This window comes from Haliaeetus albicilla, chromosome 17 (genome assembly GCF_947461875.1).
Source record: "Haliaeetus albicilla chromosome 17, bHalAlb1.1, whole genome shotgun sequence".
Taxonomy (NCBI): domain Eukaryota; kingdom Metazoa; phylum Chordata; class Aves; order Accipitriformes; family Accipitridae; genus Haliaeetus; species Haliaeetus albicilla.
In genome coordinates this window covers 6928907-6943503 of record NC_091499.1, presented here as the reverse complement: position 1 = coordinate 6943503, position 14597 = coordinate 6928907, and the positions used below count along the sequence as shown (strand labels likewise).

At 38.4% G+C, this 14597-nt stretch overlaps 1 protein-coding gene across 3 annotated transcripts in view; it reads right to left on the bottom strand.

Moving 5' to 3' along the window:
• SENP6 (SUMO specific peptidase 6) overlaps positions 1 to 14597 on the bottom strand; it is an 83983-nt gene that overhangs the window by 57581 nt on the left and 11805 nt on the right. For 2 of the 3 annotated variants that reach the window (XM_069804696.1, XM_069804697.1), the window contains exon 2: positions 5643 to 5736. The exons of the other annotated variant lie outside the window; for it this stretch is intronic. In XM_069804696.1, coding sequence (XP_069660797.1) covers positions 5643 to 5736 — 94 coding nt within the window. The remainder of the gene's footprint in view (positions 1 to 5642; positions 5737 to 14597) is intronic. 3 annotated transcript variants of the gene reach the window in all.

Sequence of the window (14597 nt, the reverse complement as noted above, 5' to 3'; positions counted from 1 at the left end):
CAGATAATCCCTTCTCATCAATCCTGGTAAGGTTACTCCTCTCTTGGCCACAACAAAATAATACAACTTTTAGCCGACTTGTAATTGCATGGTTTGGGGGTTTTTCATTAAGGTCATACAGGCAGAAATGACTTAAGAATACAAGCAGTTATGCCAGGAGTTCCAACGGAACAGCTACACAAGAGAAACAATGATGGAGGTGAAGGTGGAAACACTTCTTGGCTGCAGGTATGACATGTTGACTGCAATATACATAGTGACTTTAGCTCTTTATATGTAAGGTAACTACTCAGCACTCTTCCCCCCCCCAAGCCCTAATTCCCCAAAAACTTTTTCCATACACAAGATTTCCCTTCATGTTACAATTTACACCTCCACCTTATGCAATACAGATATCCCTACATCAAATAAAAGAAAAAAAAAAGTTCTTAACTCAGGGTGAGAATTGCAGACCCTGAAACTTCAGGAGATAAGATTGTGCGCACAGTTGGTTCTGATATGGGAAGAATGATGTAAATGTCAATGCTCAGCCAGTGGCACTGTTGTGTTTTCCTTTCATTTACAGACAATTTTAGGTGCATAACGGTAAAAATGAACAGTGCGGTGGATCGTCACTAATTTCCAATAGAAAGTGTCACAAAGACAAAGGAGTGTAGTTGTACTTCTGTACAGCCTACCCATGGATATCAAAATTTTAGAATACTATAACATTTTTTTTAAACTCTCTTTCAGGATAGATTATTCTTTCACTGGAGGCTTATAGAGGTTTCTCAACCCTTCAGCAGAAGACAATGAGTTTAATGATTTCGGAAAATTTCCAGATCCTAAAGAATAAATAAAACCCTGCAGCACAGACATGAATAGCAACCTGTGGCACCTGCAGCTCTGGCATTCACCTACTGTGTTGACCTAGCCAGATCATTTTACCTCTAGATATGTTTTCCTTCTTCAGCTTCAGCTCATACAAAAATCATGATGATTTTCAAAATGCCCTTGTGCAGTGGCTATATTTTTAGGGCTTCAAGATGCCATAATACTGCAACCATTTTAACAAAGGGTGTTTGGGTGGGTGAGAGAGAAGGTAACAGACTGTAAATGAACAAAATACTGAAAGAAAACTGAACAAGAATAACTCTTACAATGCAACTAAGATGACATGACTAGAAAAATATTTGGGGATTGGATATTTTTAAAGAACCAATATTTTTAGTTTTTAAGGAATGCAAAGTATATGCATCAGTACCAGAAAGGCTGTTTTTTCAGAGAGCAGAATACATAGCAACTGAGTAATGTCTATTTGCTCATGTATCACATGCTTACACTTGTCTGCTTAAAAGATGCAATTTATACAGACAGGAAAAAAACCCCACTATATCACACTCCCACATATCAGACAATAACATTTTAAAACTACTGAAATGAAACTCAGTGGTCTTGCTGGGAGGAGGCTATGCCTCCACACTTTGTCACTTTTAACCAGGGAACCAGAGAGAGAGATTGTCACAATTAGAACTACAATTTCTAACTTTTAAATACTTTAATTAAAATTTTATAACAAATTAAAGTTAAGTCTTTATTAAAATGGGGGGGAATAGAAGTAAGTAATTTAGGTAAACAGAGTTCTTTCCAAAAGGGAGTTCATAATAACACATTCAAATTTAGGCACTGAACAAGGAAAAAAAAAAAGAATATTCTATTTCCTTATCTCTAATCACTTACCATTTGTTTAATGTTTTAAAACATTAAGAACTGTGCAATAGCTAGTTAGATACCTCAGTTTAATAGACCATGTTTTTACTACTATCTACAAGCAACCCAAACTTTAAACCGCTGTTGATTACTGAGTTTACACTCCAATGAGCTGCAAGCATATTTCTATCAACTACCAACTAATCCAGTAATGTTTCAAATGTAATTGGAATTTCTTTCTGAAAATTCTTACATATATAAACAGGAGGCTGACATACTTCCCCTCACAGTGCACTGTGTACACTCTTTATTTTAAATTACATGGTGGTAGGCAGCACATTAAAAAAAGCCCTGATAGAGGCACAAGAGAAGTAGTGGTATTATTCAACTCATGCACAATGCTATCTCGTTAAAAATAACCTTAACTAAAACTGCTAAAAATTAAGAATTGAGGCTCTGAACAAAATGTTCTTTATCAATTTAAAGGCTATAGTGCCTTACTAACAGGGTCACAAAAGAAGCATAAATCATCTACATAAACATGGGGGTTTTTCTGAGAAAGGAATGAAAAGCAAAATATATTGGAAAAAAGCTAAACAGAAATAATAATAATAAAAAGTATCATTGCTTTTCCAGTTAGGAAGACAAGAGAACAAGCAGTTTATGCCCCTAAATAAAAGGGGAAAAAAATTAAAACTTTTTGAAAGAAAATGTTAGTTAAGAAAAGATACCATAGTGCAAATAAATTAGAGCCATTTATTTGTATTCAGTTTTTTGATAAGGCCATTATTGAACAAATCTCAGTGGAAGGCCCAAGTCTGGGCTATTAAAAAAAAACCATTATGACACCCAAGAGAAAACTGGGCCCATGAGTTTCCAAAACCACTGTGGGGCATATTGAGATATATTTCGAAAACATTTACCTGGATATTAAAAAGGAAGTAAATATAAATTATCCAAGACACTTCAGGAACAATCACCTGTAAAACTAGAAACTATCGTATAACATGTTAATTTCAGAAATCAATTTAATTAATATATTACTTTGGCCATGTTTGCATAAATCTTCCATCCTTTCATGTCTTCTGCTACATAAGATACACATCATTTCCATCATTTATTCTGTGATGGTCTACACAGGTTTCAGCGTGTTCAACTGACCAAATGGTCTTTTTTTCTGTTGTTCTACATAAAGGTTCCACTCCTTCTGTATGATCTCCGAGTACAAAGCAAGAAAAGTCTCAAGTCACTTGCTATCATCTTGATTGCTATCTTAAGTAGATCAAACTTTGCAAATCATCAGAAATATTACTTTTACTTTTTCAAGCGGACTGAAGATCATCTGCAGGCATTTACTTTGGGATAAAACACTTGCCAATCACCATTTTGGATTTCCGTAACTCTAGTTCCACGCCAAGTATCAACTCTAGCAGCATTTAAAAATATATCTACTGTGCTGGGTGATGATCTACTTTTCCGAATCTTCTTCAGTTTACAAAAGTTCTTTACTCTTTCTGTTCAGTACTTACTACCTTACCATTATGGACACAGCCAATCTAATTCGCCAAATAAGTTAAACAACACACTTCTTTTAAAACAATCTATTCTAAAAATTGCTTTGGTAGGAGGTCCTTAGCCACATATTTTGTGTTCATCTCACTGAGGAAAGATAATCCAAGCAGACATCCAGTATTGACCAACAACATTAGCACAGGTCTTATGGGGTAATATAAGAACACAGCCAATCCTTTAAGTGCTGGAATGTTATTCCTGGGCTAGTTCAAAACAAACTTATTGTGTGTCTGCCATTAAGAGAGCAAAAAGCTGTGATAAGGTCAGACACTAAAATGCTAGTTAGTGCCTCAACAACAAGCATGAGATGCATCCAGATGCTTGCCTTAGATTTACAGCTTTCTCCACACACAAATGCAGTTAAATAGTAAGTATCAGCATACCATAGCAAACGACATTTTTAAAAATTGCCAGAATACATACTTATTGCATAGTATACTCAAAATACTGGGGTGATACTAAGCTTTATGCTGGAACAATTCTATGAACTAAATCTGCTAATCTTTGAAATGTTCTGCTAAGGGTGAAGGGAATTTAGAAAGAAAAGGACAATTTACTGTCACATCATTTGTTTTCTAAAGATTCTCTTCTGTCAGAATTTTGTTATACAAAGTAAAAATGTATCAGAAAAGCAAAATACACAAGTTATTTCAAAATGCTCAAAGCTTACAATGCCATTAAGACAAAAAAACCCAGGTGTTACCAAAAGTAAATATGTGGGCAGCTTAAAGCACATAGTAGTTTGGAGGGAGTGAAAAGTTGCCTGAAATGGTATTAGAGGATGGGTAAGCAAAAAAGGCAGGATCTCCAGTTTAAATCAATTTTCAACTGCTCTTTTATCTATACTTTCAGATAAGATTCTGCATAATTCACAGGTATAAAACAGAATTACTGACGTGAGTAGGTAATAAAATTTCAATATTGGCTACAGAAAAAATGTTTATTGTACAGGATATTTGAAAGGAATGAAAAAAATCACTCAGAAATACCATCTTAAAATCAGATACAATTATATAAAGCATACGTTCCATAATCAGTTTTTCAAACTTTAATTTTTTTTAGCATCACTACACTATACATATCTCATTCTGTGTTCTTAAGTCAACATCAGCTGGCGACAGACGGAAAATGGCAGTAAATTACTAGAAGAAAAAAGCTGCTATGCTTACAAATGTGAGTTACTTATTTCTGAAGACAAGTAAAATGCAAATACGAACTGTATTGTATGTACTGCTACTACTGCACCAGAAATGGATGTAAAATTGCTAAGGAAAAAAGCAAGCTTAATTTTATAAAACTAAAATGCCCTTAGTTTGAGAACCTTTTAAAAAGTGGTTGTAACCTCTGATACAGTTCTGTTTTGACAAAAGTTCTTCATGCTTACCTCACACTTAAATGAACTCCTGAACTCATTTTTTAATGACTAAACCATCACATTTCTTAATGTTTTTGTAAGATTACAGCATAGCCTGCTGCTGCAGCCTAAGTGGTTATGCGTCTGCTTTCCTATATCCTTTCCAACACACAGTATTTGGCAGAGTATTACAAGATACAAATTCATATAAGAATTATTTCTGTACCTAACCACAGGATTCAGTTTCTCCTTACTAGAGAACCATAGCATCCTTTTTTAAACTTGCAGGTTCTACTCTCCAAATATCTAAGAACAACAAATAAACCTAAAATGCATTCTCCAAGCATGAAACTTGTTGTTTAGTCTTCTTCATTAGTCTTTTCGGAAATAAATACATTAATATCGAGAAAACATATTAGCAACAATAAAACGTCACAAGGACAAAGTATGTATTCAAACTACACACATAGGGTTTAAGTTTTAGTCAAAAACCACACACACTAAGTAAAGAAATAAATGATCGGGGAACAAAAACAGCCTTAACTCTACCCAGTGAGATAAACACAAGGGAAAAAAACCAACAGACTTTTAAGCTCAATTTAACTTGACGTAGTCCTACAGCTACTGAAGTACCTTAATCATAACTGTGAAGTACTGAGCAGCATCACCAGTAAAGGAAAAGTTGAAGCTGCTTGGATACCCTACATTTCCATTTCCTGACTTTACACGTTGACATATTTCTTGTCTGTGTTCCTTAGACTTACACAGTAGCTCCAAAGACAATTGCAACACTTTTGAAATGCACTGTGCCCTATGTTGTAAGTGCCACGTTCACAATTAAATTTACATTATAATGCATTTTTATATGGAAATACTATTTAAAATAATCACTTCTTAGAAATATTTTTTCTTAATCACTTCAATTTTTAAGATATTATATATTGTTTCTTATTAATAAATTACAAAAAAGTATTTATTTATAAATAGACACTTATACTTTCAATAGCCTAGATAAAAGCATCCTTACTCTTTCTCTGCATCTCCTTCACTTTCTTCTGCATGATCAAAGCTCCAATTATTTTTAAAACCTCCATCTCTCCTGGACTGTGATCTATCCAAAGCTGAAATGAGAACAAGTTAAGATAAGTCTTGATTTCAAGTTGAGTTATCAATCAACACAAACTAGAGGAGTAAACCAGATGCATATATTTTCCCCAAGCCTTTATTTTGTTGATGTCAATGTTTAACTATCATTTGACAAAAATAAGTTCATCAATGCAGTGGTGACTCATTTTCCTAAATAAATACAAGTGAGTTAGCAAGCTATTAAAAATGATGACATGAGGTAGTTTTACACAGATTTCAACTGTTTTACTGACACCTGTAAATTTACGGGTTACTTCTCTGATATGAATTACATGCCACATGCAGAAAGGGTCCTCACATTTATTATTTAAATGTCTAATACCCAAACACATATTTAATTTTTCCATATAAAAGCAACAGTCCTGAACTGCCCCAAGTACAATTTCAATATAATACTTTTTTTGTTAATTCAACATCTGACACTGACCTGAATTAACATCTGATGATAACTGAAATTTCAGTGTTAGCATCAACTAAGTAAAAAAAATTGAACTTTCTGAGAACAGTCACACTACATCAAATTTCAGATTTATCTACTGCAATATCCAACAGTATGGACATTTTCACGTAATATGATGGCACGGTGGTATTCTTAAGTGAAGGTGGTCCAGAGACAGCACTCATTAAAGCAAGGCACTGTTCACACTGGGCGCTAATTATTGTGACTAAGAGCTGTCTCACACAAACTATGCAGCAGCTTTGATTTTGGTATAATTTAAATGTGTCTTTTCTTACTATATTTTTCTTTACATAGTTGGAAATGCATTTAGAAATAATGAATGCAACTCTCTGTTTTGACAGAAAAGAAAAAACAAAATCACAACCAACAACATATGTCTAGAGTTAAAGTATAAACAGTGCACACAGAAATATTTATTGCATATTCAACCTCTGCTTCCAGCTACTTGCATCTACTGAGGCCTTCCTAAGCCATGAATGATATTTTTGTGTTTAACAGCCTTTGCTAGCCTTTTTCTTCTGCCTCCTTGCTTTTTTAATCAACCCTACTGTACAGAATCAACAGCATATTGCAGCAGATAGTACCTTGGCTTAATTATACATTATATGAGTAAGTATCTCCTTTTGTTTGTCTTGATTCAATCTGGCATCTTTTGCTCCTACTTAGTCCTACTCCTCCAGTTCTTGTACTTTGGAAGACAGTAACACGTAATTCTTCCTTATTCACTCATGACTGCATAGATCTCTGTTGTGTTCTTTCACGGTCATCCTTTTCCCAGTCAGAAAAAGAAAAAAAACTGAGTCTTTTTAATTTTTTCCTCACATAGAAGCTGTTTCATGCCTTTAAATCACTCTCAATGCTTCTCTCTGAACCTCTTCTAGTCTACTGTAGCCTTTTTGAGATGAGAAGAGGATACCAACACCATGAGGAATATTCAAGATGCATATGTACCATGAATTTCTACAGAAGTAGCACGATGTTTCTGGTTTGTTCTTTATTCCTTTCCTAATAAGCCTTAACACTGGATTTGCTGTTTTCACTGCTATGGAGAACTGCATTTATCTTTACGTACTAGATAATTCCATCTTTCACTCATGGTGGGTAAGAACCAGTTCAGAGCCAATAATTGTCTACAAAACTTCTCCTTCCCACTTCTCATTCACTTAGCTTACTTGGCATTTACCTACACTGAATTTCATGTACGATTTCAACCCACATAACCCAAAACCTGAGCATCTGCAGTTTTCTTTAAATAGCTAGCCACTATGCTAACCCAAATAAAGTTTGCAACATCTACAAATTTTGTCACCTTGCTATCAAACCCTTTTCCTTCGATCTGTGCACCAATGTTATACACAGAACCTTGTGGAGTTCAATCAGTTACTCCTCCTATTAACAAGAACCATTTTTGCCCTCTGTTTCCATCTGTTGCCAGTTGTTTGTTATAAAACTTTCCATTTAATCCAGAGGCAACTTAGCCTCTCCAAAAGCCTTTGGTAAAGGACTTTACTAAGGGAACGATTAATTTAATTCTCGTCTTCATCATCATTTCTATAAATTTGGGTTGCATGGTCACAAAGCTCACTGATTTAAGTTCCTCACATACCTCCACTGCCTTTCTAAAAAGCTGGTATCATACCAGCTACCTTCTTTACCTATAGCAGAAAGATGATGCTAACCAACAAGTAACATGCTACAGTCATTAGCTCCTTCATTCCCAAGCTTCTCTTACACTTCGATGAATGCCATTTGATCCTGCTGCCTTGTTCATTTTTTGCTTAATGTACTGCAATTTCTTCCACTGATGTTTCATTTTCAGTCATATACTCTATCACATTCCTTTTTAAGAAATATTCTGGCATGAAGACCTCCGTAAGTGTTGTCAAAGTGAGTGCAAGCAATTCCATTTTTCAGCTATGACCTTATATTCTCCAAAGCTGCCTTTTACAGCTTGGCTGTATACTGACCCTACAGATACTCCGGAAACTTTTATGCTGAGTTTGAAGAAATACTTAACAATAGTTTGTATGCCTCTTGGGAGTTATTCATAAAATTTTTTTTTTTTTGCCTGCCTCATTATAATTATAGGTTAAATCCACCAGCTTTTTTATTATTCTCTACTTTCATTATTCAGACAAAAGTTCAGGTTCAAGGAGGACGATGTTTTATTTCAGACATTTCACCTTACTCTGCTGTTTAGCCATGCCAATATCTGGGGGGGGCCTTTTGAAGTCTATTTAAACAAGCAGCATGCATGTGCTGCAAGCCTCCGATATGGTGTCTTTAAATAACTCCCAAGCTGTCTGCAAATATTTTACACTCCAGCCGCATCTTTTAGTTCCTTTTCAAGAAGTTTCTTAAGATTTTCTGTAGTCCTTTTTTTGAATTAAGCATTTCTGTATTGGATGCTTTGTCCACCACTACAGATCAGGTCAGCTGCCCATGGAAGAACAGCCTTAGTATCCCAGCTCTGCTCACTCAGCTCTGGATCAATTTTCACTCTCTCTAGCATTCTTGGTCCTACCAAAAAAATGCAAATCTAGAAGTATATCATCACGTTAGCCAGACCATTCACCTGAGTTACTTGATCTGAATGGTCACTTGCCATCTGATTCTATACAGGGTTTGGGTTTGTTTTTTTTTTAAACAGGGATAACAAGTCATCTGTCACACAGGCTGTTTATAACTATTTTGTAGTAAGACTTAAATTTGGGACCTCTATGTTGCAATTTTTACTATGTATATTATCAAGACCATTTTAATCAGCAAGACACATTCATACCCAGAAGGTGAAAATATTCAAATAAACAGAGCTGGCCCCAAGACATTGAGCCAACAGAAGTCAATTGCTATACCTCTGCCCAGGAAAGGCAGCATGCTGGAACAGATTTTACTAGCAATGTCAAATCATTTTTCTTCCCATTACAAGCTCCCTTTGGGGCACTTATACCAAGGGATATAAGCAAATCTGAGCCTGAGAAACTAGATGGAATTTAAATAGAGATCTTAAACAGGTGTATCAAAGATACTTCACTGCTTTTTTAAACAATTGTCATCAGTCACACGTCATTTTTAAAAAGCCAATTAAAAAATTTCCTGAAAAAATAATCTGTATTTTAGTTTTATTAGAACTTTTATGGCATTATTAACCACATCCTGAAGCCAACCTTTTAAAAATCCCCATACAGTCTTTTTGTGTAAAACTCAATTAACAAATTTTGGATTACAAAACAAAGTATGCTTGTAGGAAAAATGGCAGAAAGCAGATTAACACCTTTAAGTTACTGTGTGTGGACACTGTTTTGTAAACTCCTTTAGCAGGAATTTCTATCATTCAACAGTGTCATTAAGCAATTCCTAAATGGGAGGAAAAAAAGTTCACAGTGAATCTCCATGAAATAAGAGCAAAGTTTGTGCATTAACAAAAAAAATCCTTTAAAATTCTGTCTAAAACACTGAAGTGAGGAGTGACTTAATAAAGTGCTAGTGTCCAACAGAAGATACCATGTTAGAAGATTTTTTTTTTGCATGTCTTGTACCTCGTGCTCTAAGGCCAGTCATTCCATACGAATCTACATTACAGCTGACCAGAAAAACATACCTATTTCTTTATTGTTTTGGATGTGATGCTGTATTGGGTTTGCATGGCAAGGTTTTGGTGGCAAGGACGCTACAGGCATGACTTCTGGGAGAAGCTGCTAGAAGCTTCCCCCATGTCTGACAGAGCCAATACCAGCCAGCTCCAGGACGGACCCGCCGCTGGCCAAGGCCGAGCCCATCAGCAATGGGGGTAGCACCTCTGGGAGAACAGATTTAGGAAGGGGGAAAAACTGCTGTGCAACATCAGCCAGAGGAGAGGAGTGAGAATATGCAAGAGAAACAACCCTGCAGACACCCAGGTCAGTGAAGGTGGGGGAGGAGGTGCTCCAGGCACCAGAGCAGAGATTCTCCTGCAGCCCGTGGCAGTCCACAGTGGAGCAGATCTCCACCTGCAGCCCGGGGAGGACACTACACCAGAGCAGGGGGATGCCCAAAGGAGGCTGGTGACCCCATGGGAAGCCCACGCTGGAGCAGGCTCCTGGCAGGACCTGCGGCCCCGTGGAGAGAGGAGCCCAGGCTGGAGCATGTTTGCTGGCAGGACTTGTGACCCCGCGCGGGACCCACGCTGGAGCAGGCTGTGCCTGAAGGACTGCAGCCCGTGGAAGGGACCCACGCTGGAGCAGTTTGTGAAGAACTGCAGCCCATGGGAAGGACCCACGTTGGAGAAGTTCGTGGAGGACTGTCTCCCGTGGGAGGGAACCCACGCTGGAGCAGGGGAAGAGCGAGGAGTCCTGCCCCTGAGGAGGAAGGAGCAGCAGAGACCCCATTCCCCGCCCCCTGTGCTGCTGGTGGGGAGGAGGGAGAGAAAACCAGGAGTGAAGCTGTGCCTGGGAAGAAGGGAGGGGGGGGGGGGTGTTTTAAGGTTTGGTTTTATTTCTCATTATCCTACTCTGATATGACGGGGAAATTAGTTTAATTTATTACCAAAGTCAAGTCTGTTTTGCCCGTAATGGTAATTGCTGAGTGATCTCCCTGTCCTTACCTCGACCAACAAGCCTTTCGTCATATTTTCTCTCTCCCTGTCCAGCTAGGCAGGGGGGGTGATAAAGTGGCTTGGTGGGCACCTTGGGACCAGCCAAGGTCAATCCACCACAGATGCTGGATGCATTTACTGGCCACACGAAGACCAACTTTTCTAGGAAAGCAACTTTTTCAGATCTATGTCTGGATTGCCGGAAGAGCTCCCCATCCTTCCAGAATACAACAGTAGAGACTTTAAGGTTTCTATTACAACACACAGAAGCTTCTACAAGTCTTCCATTTGCTGAGATCACATCTCTTTCTGCGTGTCCAAGAACTATCCTAAACATGAAACCTAAATCAAACAAAGGTTTGGTTCAGGACCAAGGTGTTTTTCCAGGAGGACCTGAAGTTTACATTCTTTTTCCCCAGTTACACTGGCAAAGAAATAATATAAGCCTCATCTTACAAATGCTTGGACCATCACAACTGCAACCAACTTATCAGATACTGCAGCACTCACACAAAAAATGCAAATTAATTTAAATGTCCTCAGTATCATTGCCTTCATCCAGACTCATATTTAAGTAAATTAAAAAGAATGCTTCTAAGCTTTTTAATCTGCTGTTCATTTAGTCACCACATATATTGTTAAGAGGATACAAGTACTCATAAAAATCTGACACATACATATTTTTTAATTGTTTTACTTTCCCCATTGCTTCATTATTCTTTCAGACAGGCTTCTTCAGGCTTCTATGCAAAATAGCTTTTTATCTTCCAGCTTTGATACCATCAGCTCTAGTACATCAACTGTGTAACCACAGTGACATTGCATTTTCACATTCTGAAGCAGCGCTACATGAACAGGTTTATGCACCCCTCACACCTCCTAGAAGCTGGGGCTTCTTGCTCCAGTCCTGCACCCTGCCTAACATCAGCACAGCTGTTTCCTCACTGAGAGCAAACCTGGGGAAGTAAACTAATTCAGGCAAAAATACCTTGAGGAGCAGGGGAGGGTGAAAGTTATTTTTCCACCATATCAGTTTCCTCCTCTGTTCAACTACACTATCACAGCACAGCTGTGACAGCACAGCAGAGGTAAAGGGCATCCAGAAACTGAGATCGGTATCTTTAGTGCCTAAAACAAAGAAATCTGTATGGAACCATAGCCTAACCTACATTTATAGGTACAGATTTAGAGATCTATTGCTTAAAAACAGCTGCCAATGCAAAAAACTGTCAAAAACACTTCCAATAATAGGCAGTAATCATAAACTGATAGTAAGTGAGATTATTACATGAAGCACAGAGTTCAGCAGTGAAGTTCTATACCAGTGTAATGGACACAAAGTATGGACATTCTTTCACACATGAAGGCAATTTAATTTCTCAGATAGTTAACAAAAACCCCCACCCTTTCAAGAATGTGTTGTCAACAGAAAACCAATGATAAATACAGAGCATCCACTCCTGGACAAAAAGTTTGCAAAGAAAAAGCATTTATAGAAGGTCTGTAGTTCAAAGATGGAAAAATATTCTGCATATTCTAATAAACGACTGGTTTTTTTTCTTCAGGACTTTCATACACATTGGGTTGCTTACAGTGCAGAATATCATGTAGAATGATTGGACTCAAGAACACAGAACTGCATAAGTTTGATCATTTGCCAAACTGTTTAACATTTTCTAAGTATTAACAAAGAATAACAGAGGAGGATAAGAGGAGGATGGAGCTTTGAAGTATGTTGAATATTTTCTTTGCAATGTCTGTGAAAGTTTTTCTGGTAGGATAGTGGTGGTAACCGCACAACGGACTACCGGTGTTTCTTGGCCTTTTCTACTGATTCTCCCAACAGAGAAGTAGAGGTATCACCCAAGGACACTGCCCTTATGACAGCATCAGAAAACAATGCAGAAGTACATCAAGAGGGCTTCTTTATTTACACCAGCAGCGAAAGGAATGCTACAGAAAACGTGGACCCACTGCTCAATGAGACAGGAACCTAGTGACAAAGGACACAGAAAAAAACTGAAGAACTTGATCCTTTTTTTTTTTGCTACTCCACATGTCACTGTTAAGTTCTGCCCTCTGACCTCCCAGTTCCCCAACTCTACCAGCAGAATCTGTGGGAATGCATTATCACCTCTTGTCAAGGAAGACATGATTACAGAACACTTAAGCCACTTGCACATGTACAAGTCCACAGGATCAGACAGGATGAATCTGATGGTGTTGAAGCAGCTTGCCAATATCTCTATTAGGCCCCTCTATGTTATCTTCGAAAGGTCATGGCATGAGAGAGGTTCCCAATGACTGGAAAAACATCATACCTATCTTCACGATGGGCAACCAGAATGATCTGGTGAACTACATCATACCTATCTTCAAGATGGGCAACAAGAATGATCTGGTGAACTACAGGCCAGTCTGCTTCACCTCAACCCCTGATAAGTTTATGGATCAAATCTTCCAGAAATCCATTCCCAGCTACCTGATGACAAGACAGTGAACAGCCAGCACACATTTACCAAGGGCAAATTGTGCCCAACTGGCTGTGTAGGTAAGGGGAGAGCAATGGGTGTTGCAACGCCTTTGACATGGTCTTCCACAGGGTCCTTATAGGCAGACTAGAGAGACATGGACTGAGTAAACAAATCAGAAGGTGAGAGGAAAACCAGGTAGACTATTGGGGGCAAAGGGTGATGACGACTACCAGTACAAATCCAGCTGATGGCATCCCTCAGTGATCAATACTGGAGCCAATACTGTTATAATGTCTTTGTTAATAATCTAGATGCTCGGACCAAGTGTACTCACCACGTTTGCAGACAATGCCAAATTGGGGGAAACAGTTGATACACTGGAAGCCAGGGCTGCTATTCAGAGGGACCTGACAGGCTGAAGAAATGGGCTGACAAGAACCTTACGGAATTCAACAAAAGCAAATGCAAAGTCCTACATATGAGACCAAATAAACCCATGCAACAGTGCAGGCTGGGGGATGACTAGCTAGGAAGCAGCTCTTCAAGAGGATCTGGGGGTCCTAATGGACAGCAAATTGAACGTGGGTCAGCAGTGCACCTCCACAGCAAGGACGGCCAACCACATAACATATTAGCAAAAGTTTAGCCAGCAGTCGAGATAAGTGACTCTTCCCCTCCATATGGCACTTCCATATGAAACTGTAACCAGGGTACTACATTCAGTTTTGGGCTCTCCAGTGTAACAAAGACATTGACACACTAGAGCAAGTTCAGTGAAGGGCTGTCAATATAGCCAGGGGGATCAAGCACATGACATATAAGGAGACACTAAAAAAGCTGGGTTTATTCAGCCTTCAGAAGGGGGAGGGGAGACCTTTTCGCTGTCTTCAACTACCTAATGGGAAGGCAGAGAGAAGATAAAGCCAAACTCTCCACAGAGATGCACAGCAAAAGGACAAGAGGCACTGGACACAAACTGGAGCGAAGAAAATTCCAACTCAATGGAAGAATTTATTTTTTACCATGAGGGTGCTCAAGTTTGAACCAGGTTGACCTCAGAGGTCATGGAGATTGAACAAAGCCCTGAGCAACCTGCTCTAACTGGCTTGGTTTGGACAGGAGGTTCAACCCACATGATTCCAACCAGCAGTCAAGTAAAACCAGTGACTACTCACAGGTACAAAGCATCACCTAAGACAACTGCACCTTCATCACAAACACTTTTAAAATGAAGTACCTCAGTCACTCTCCTTCTTTTCTCTCTCTGAATAAGTCTGCCACCCACTCAAACTTTCCAGGCAAGTAAAATAATTTAAATAACATCAAAAG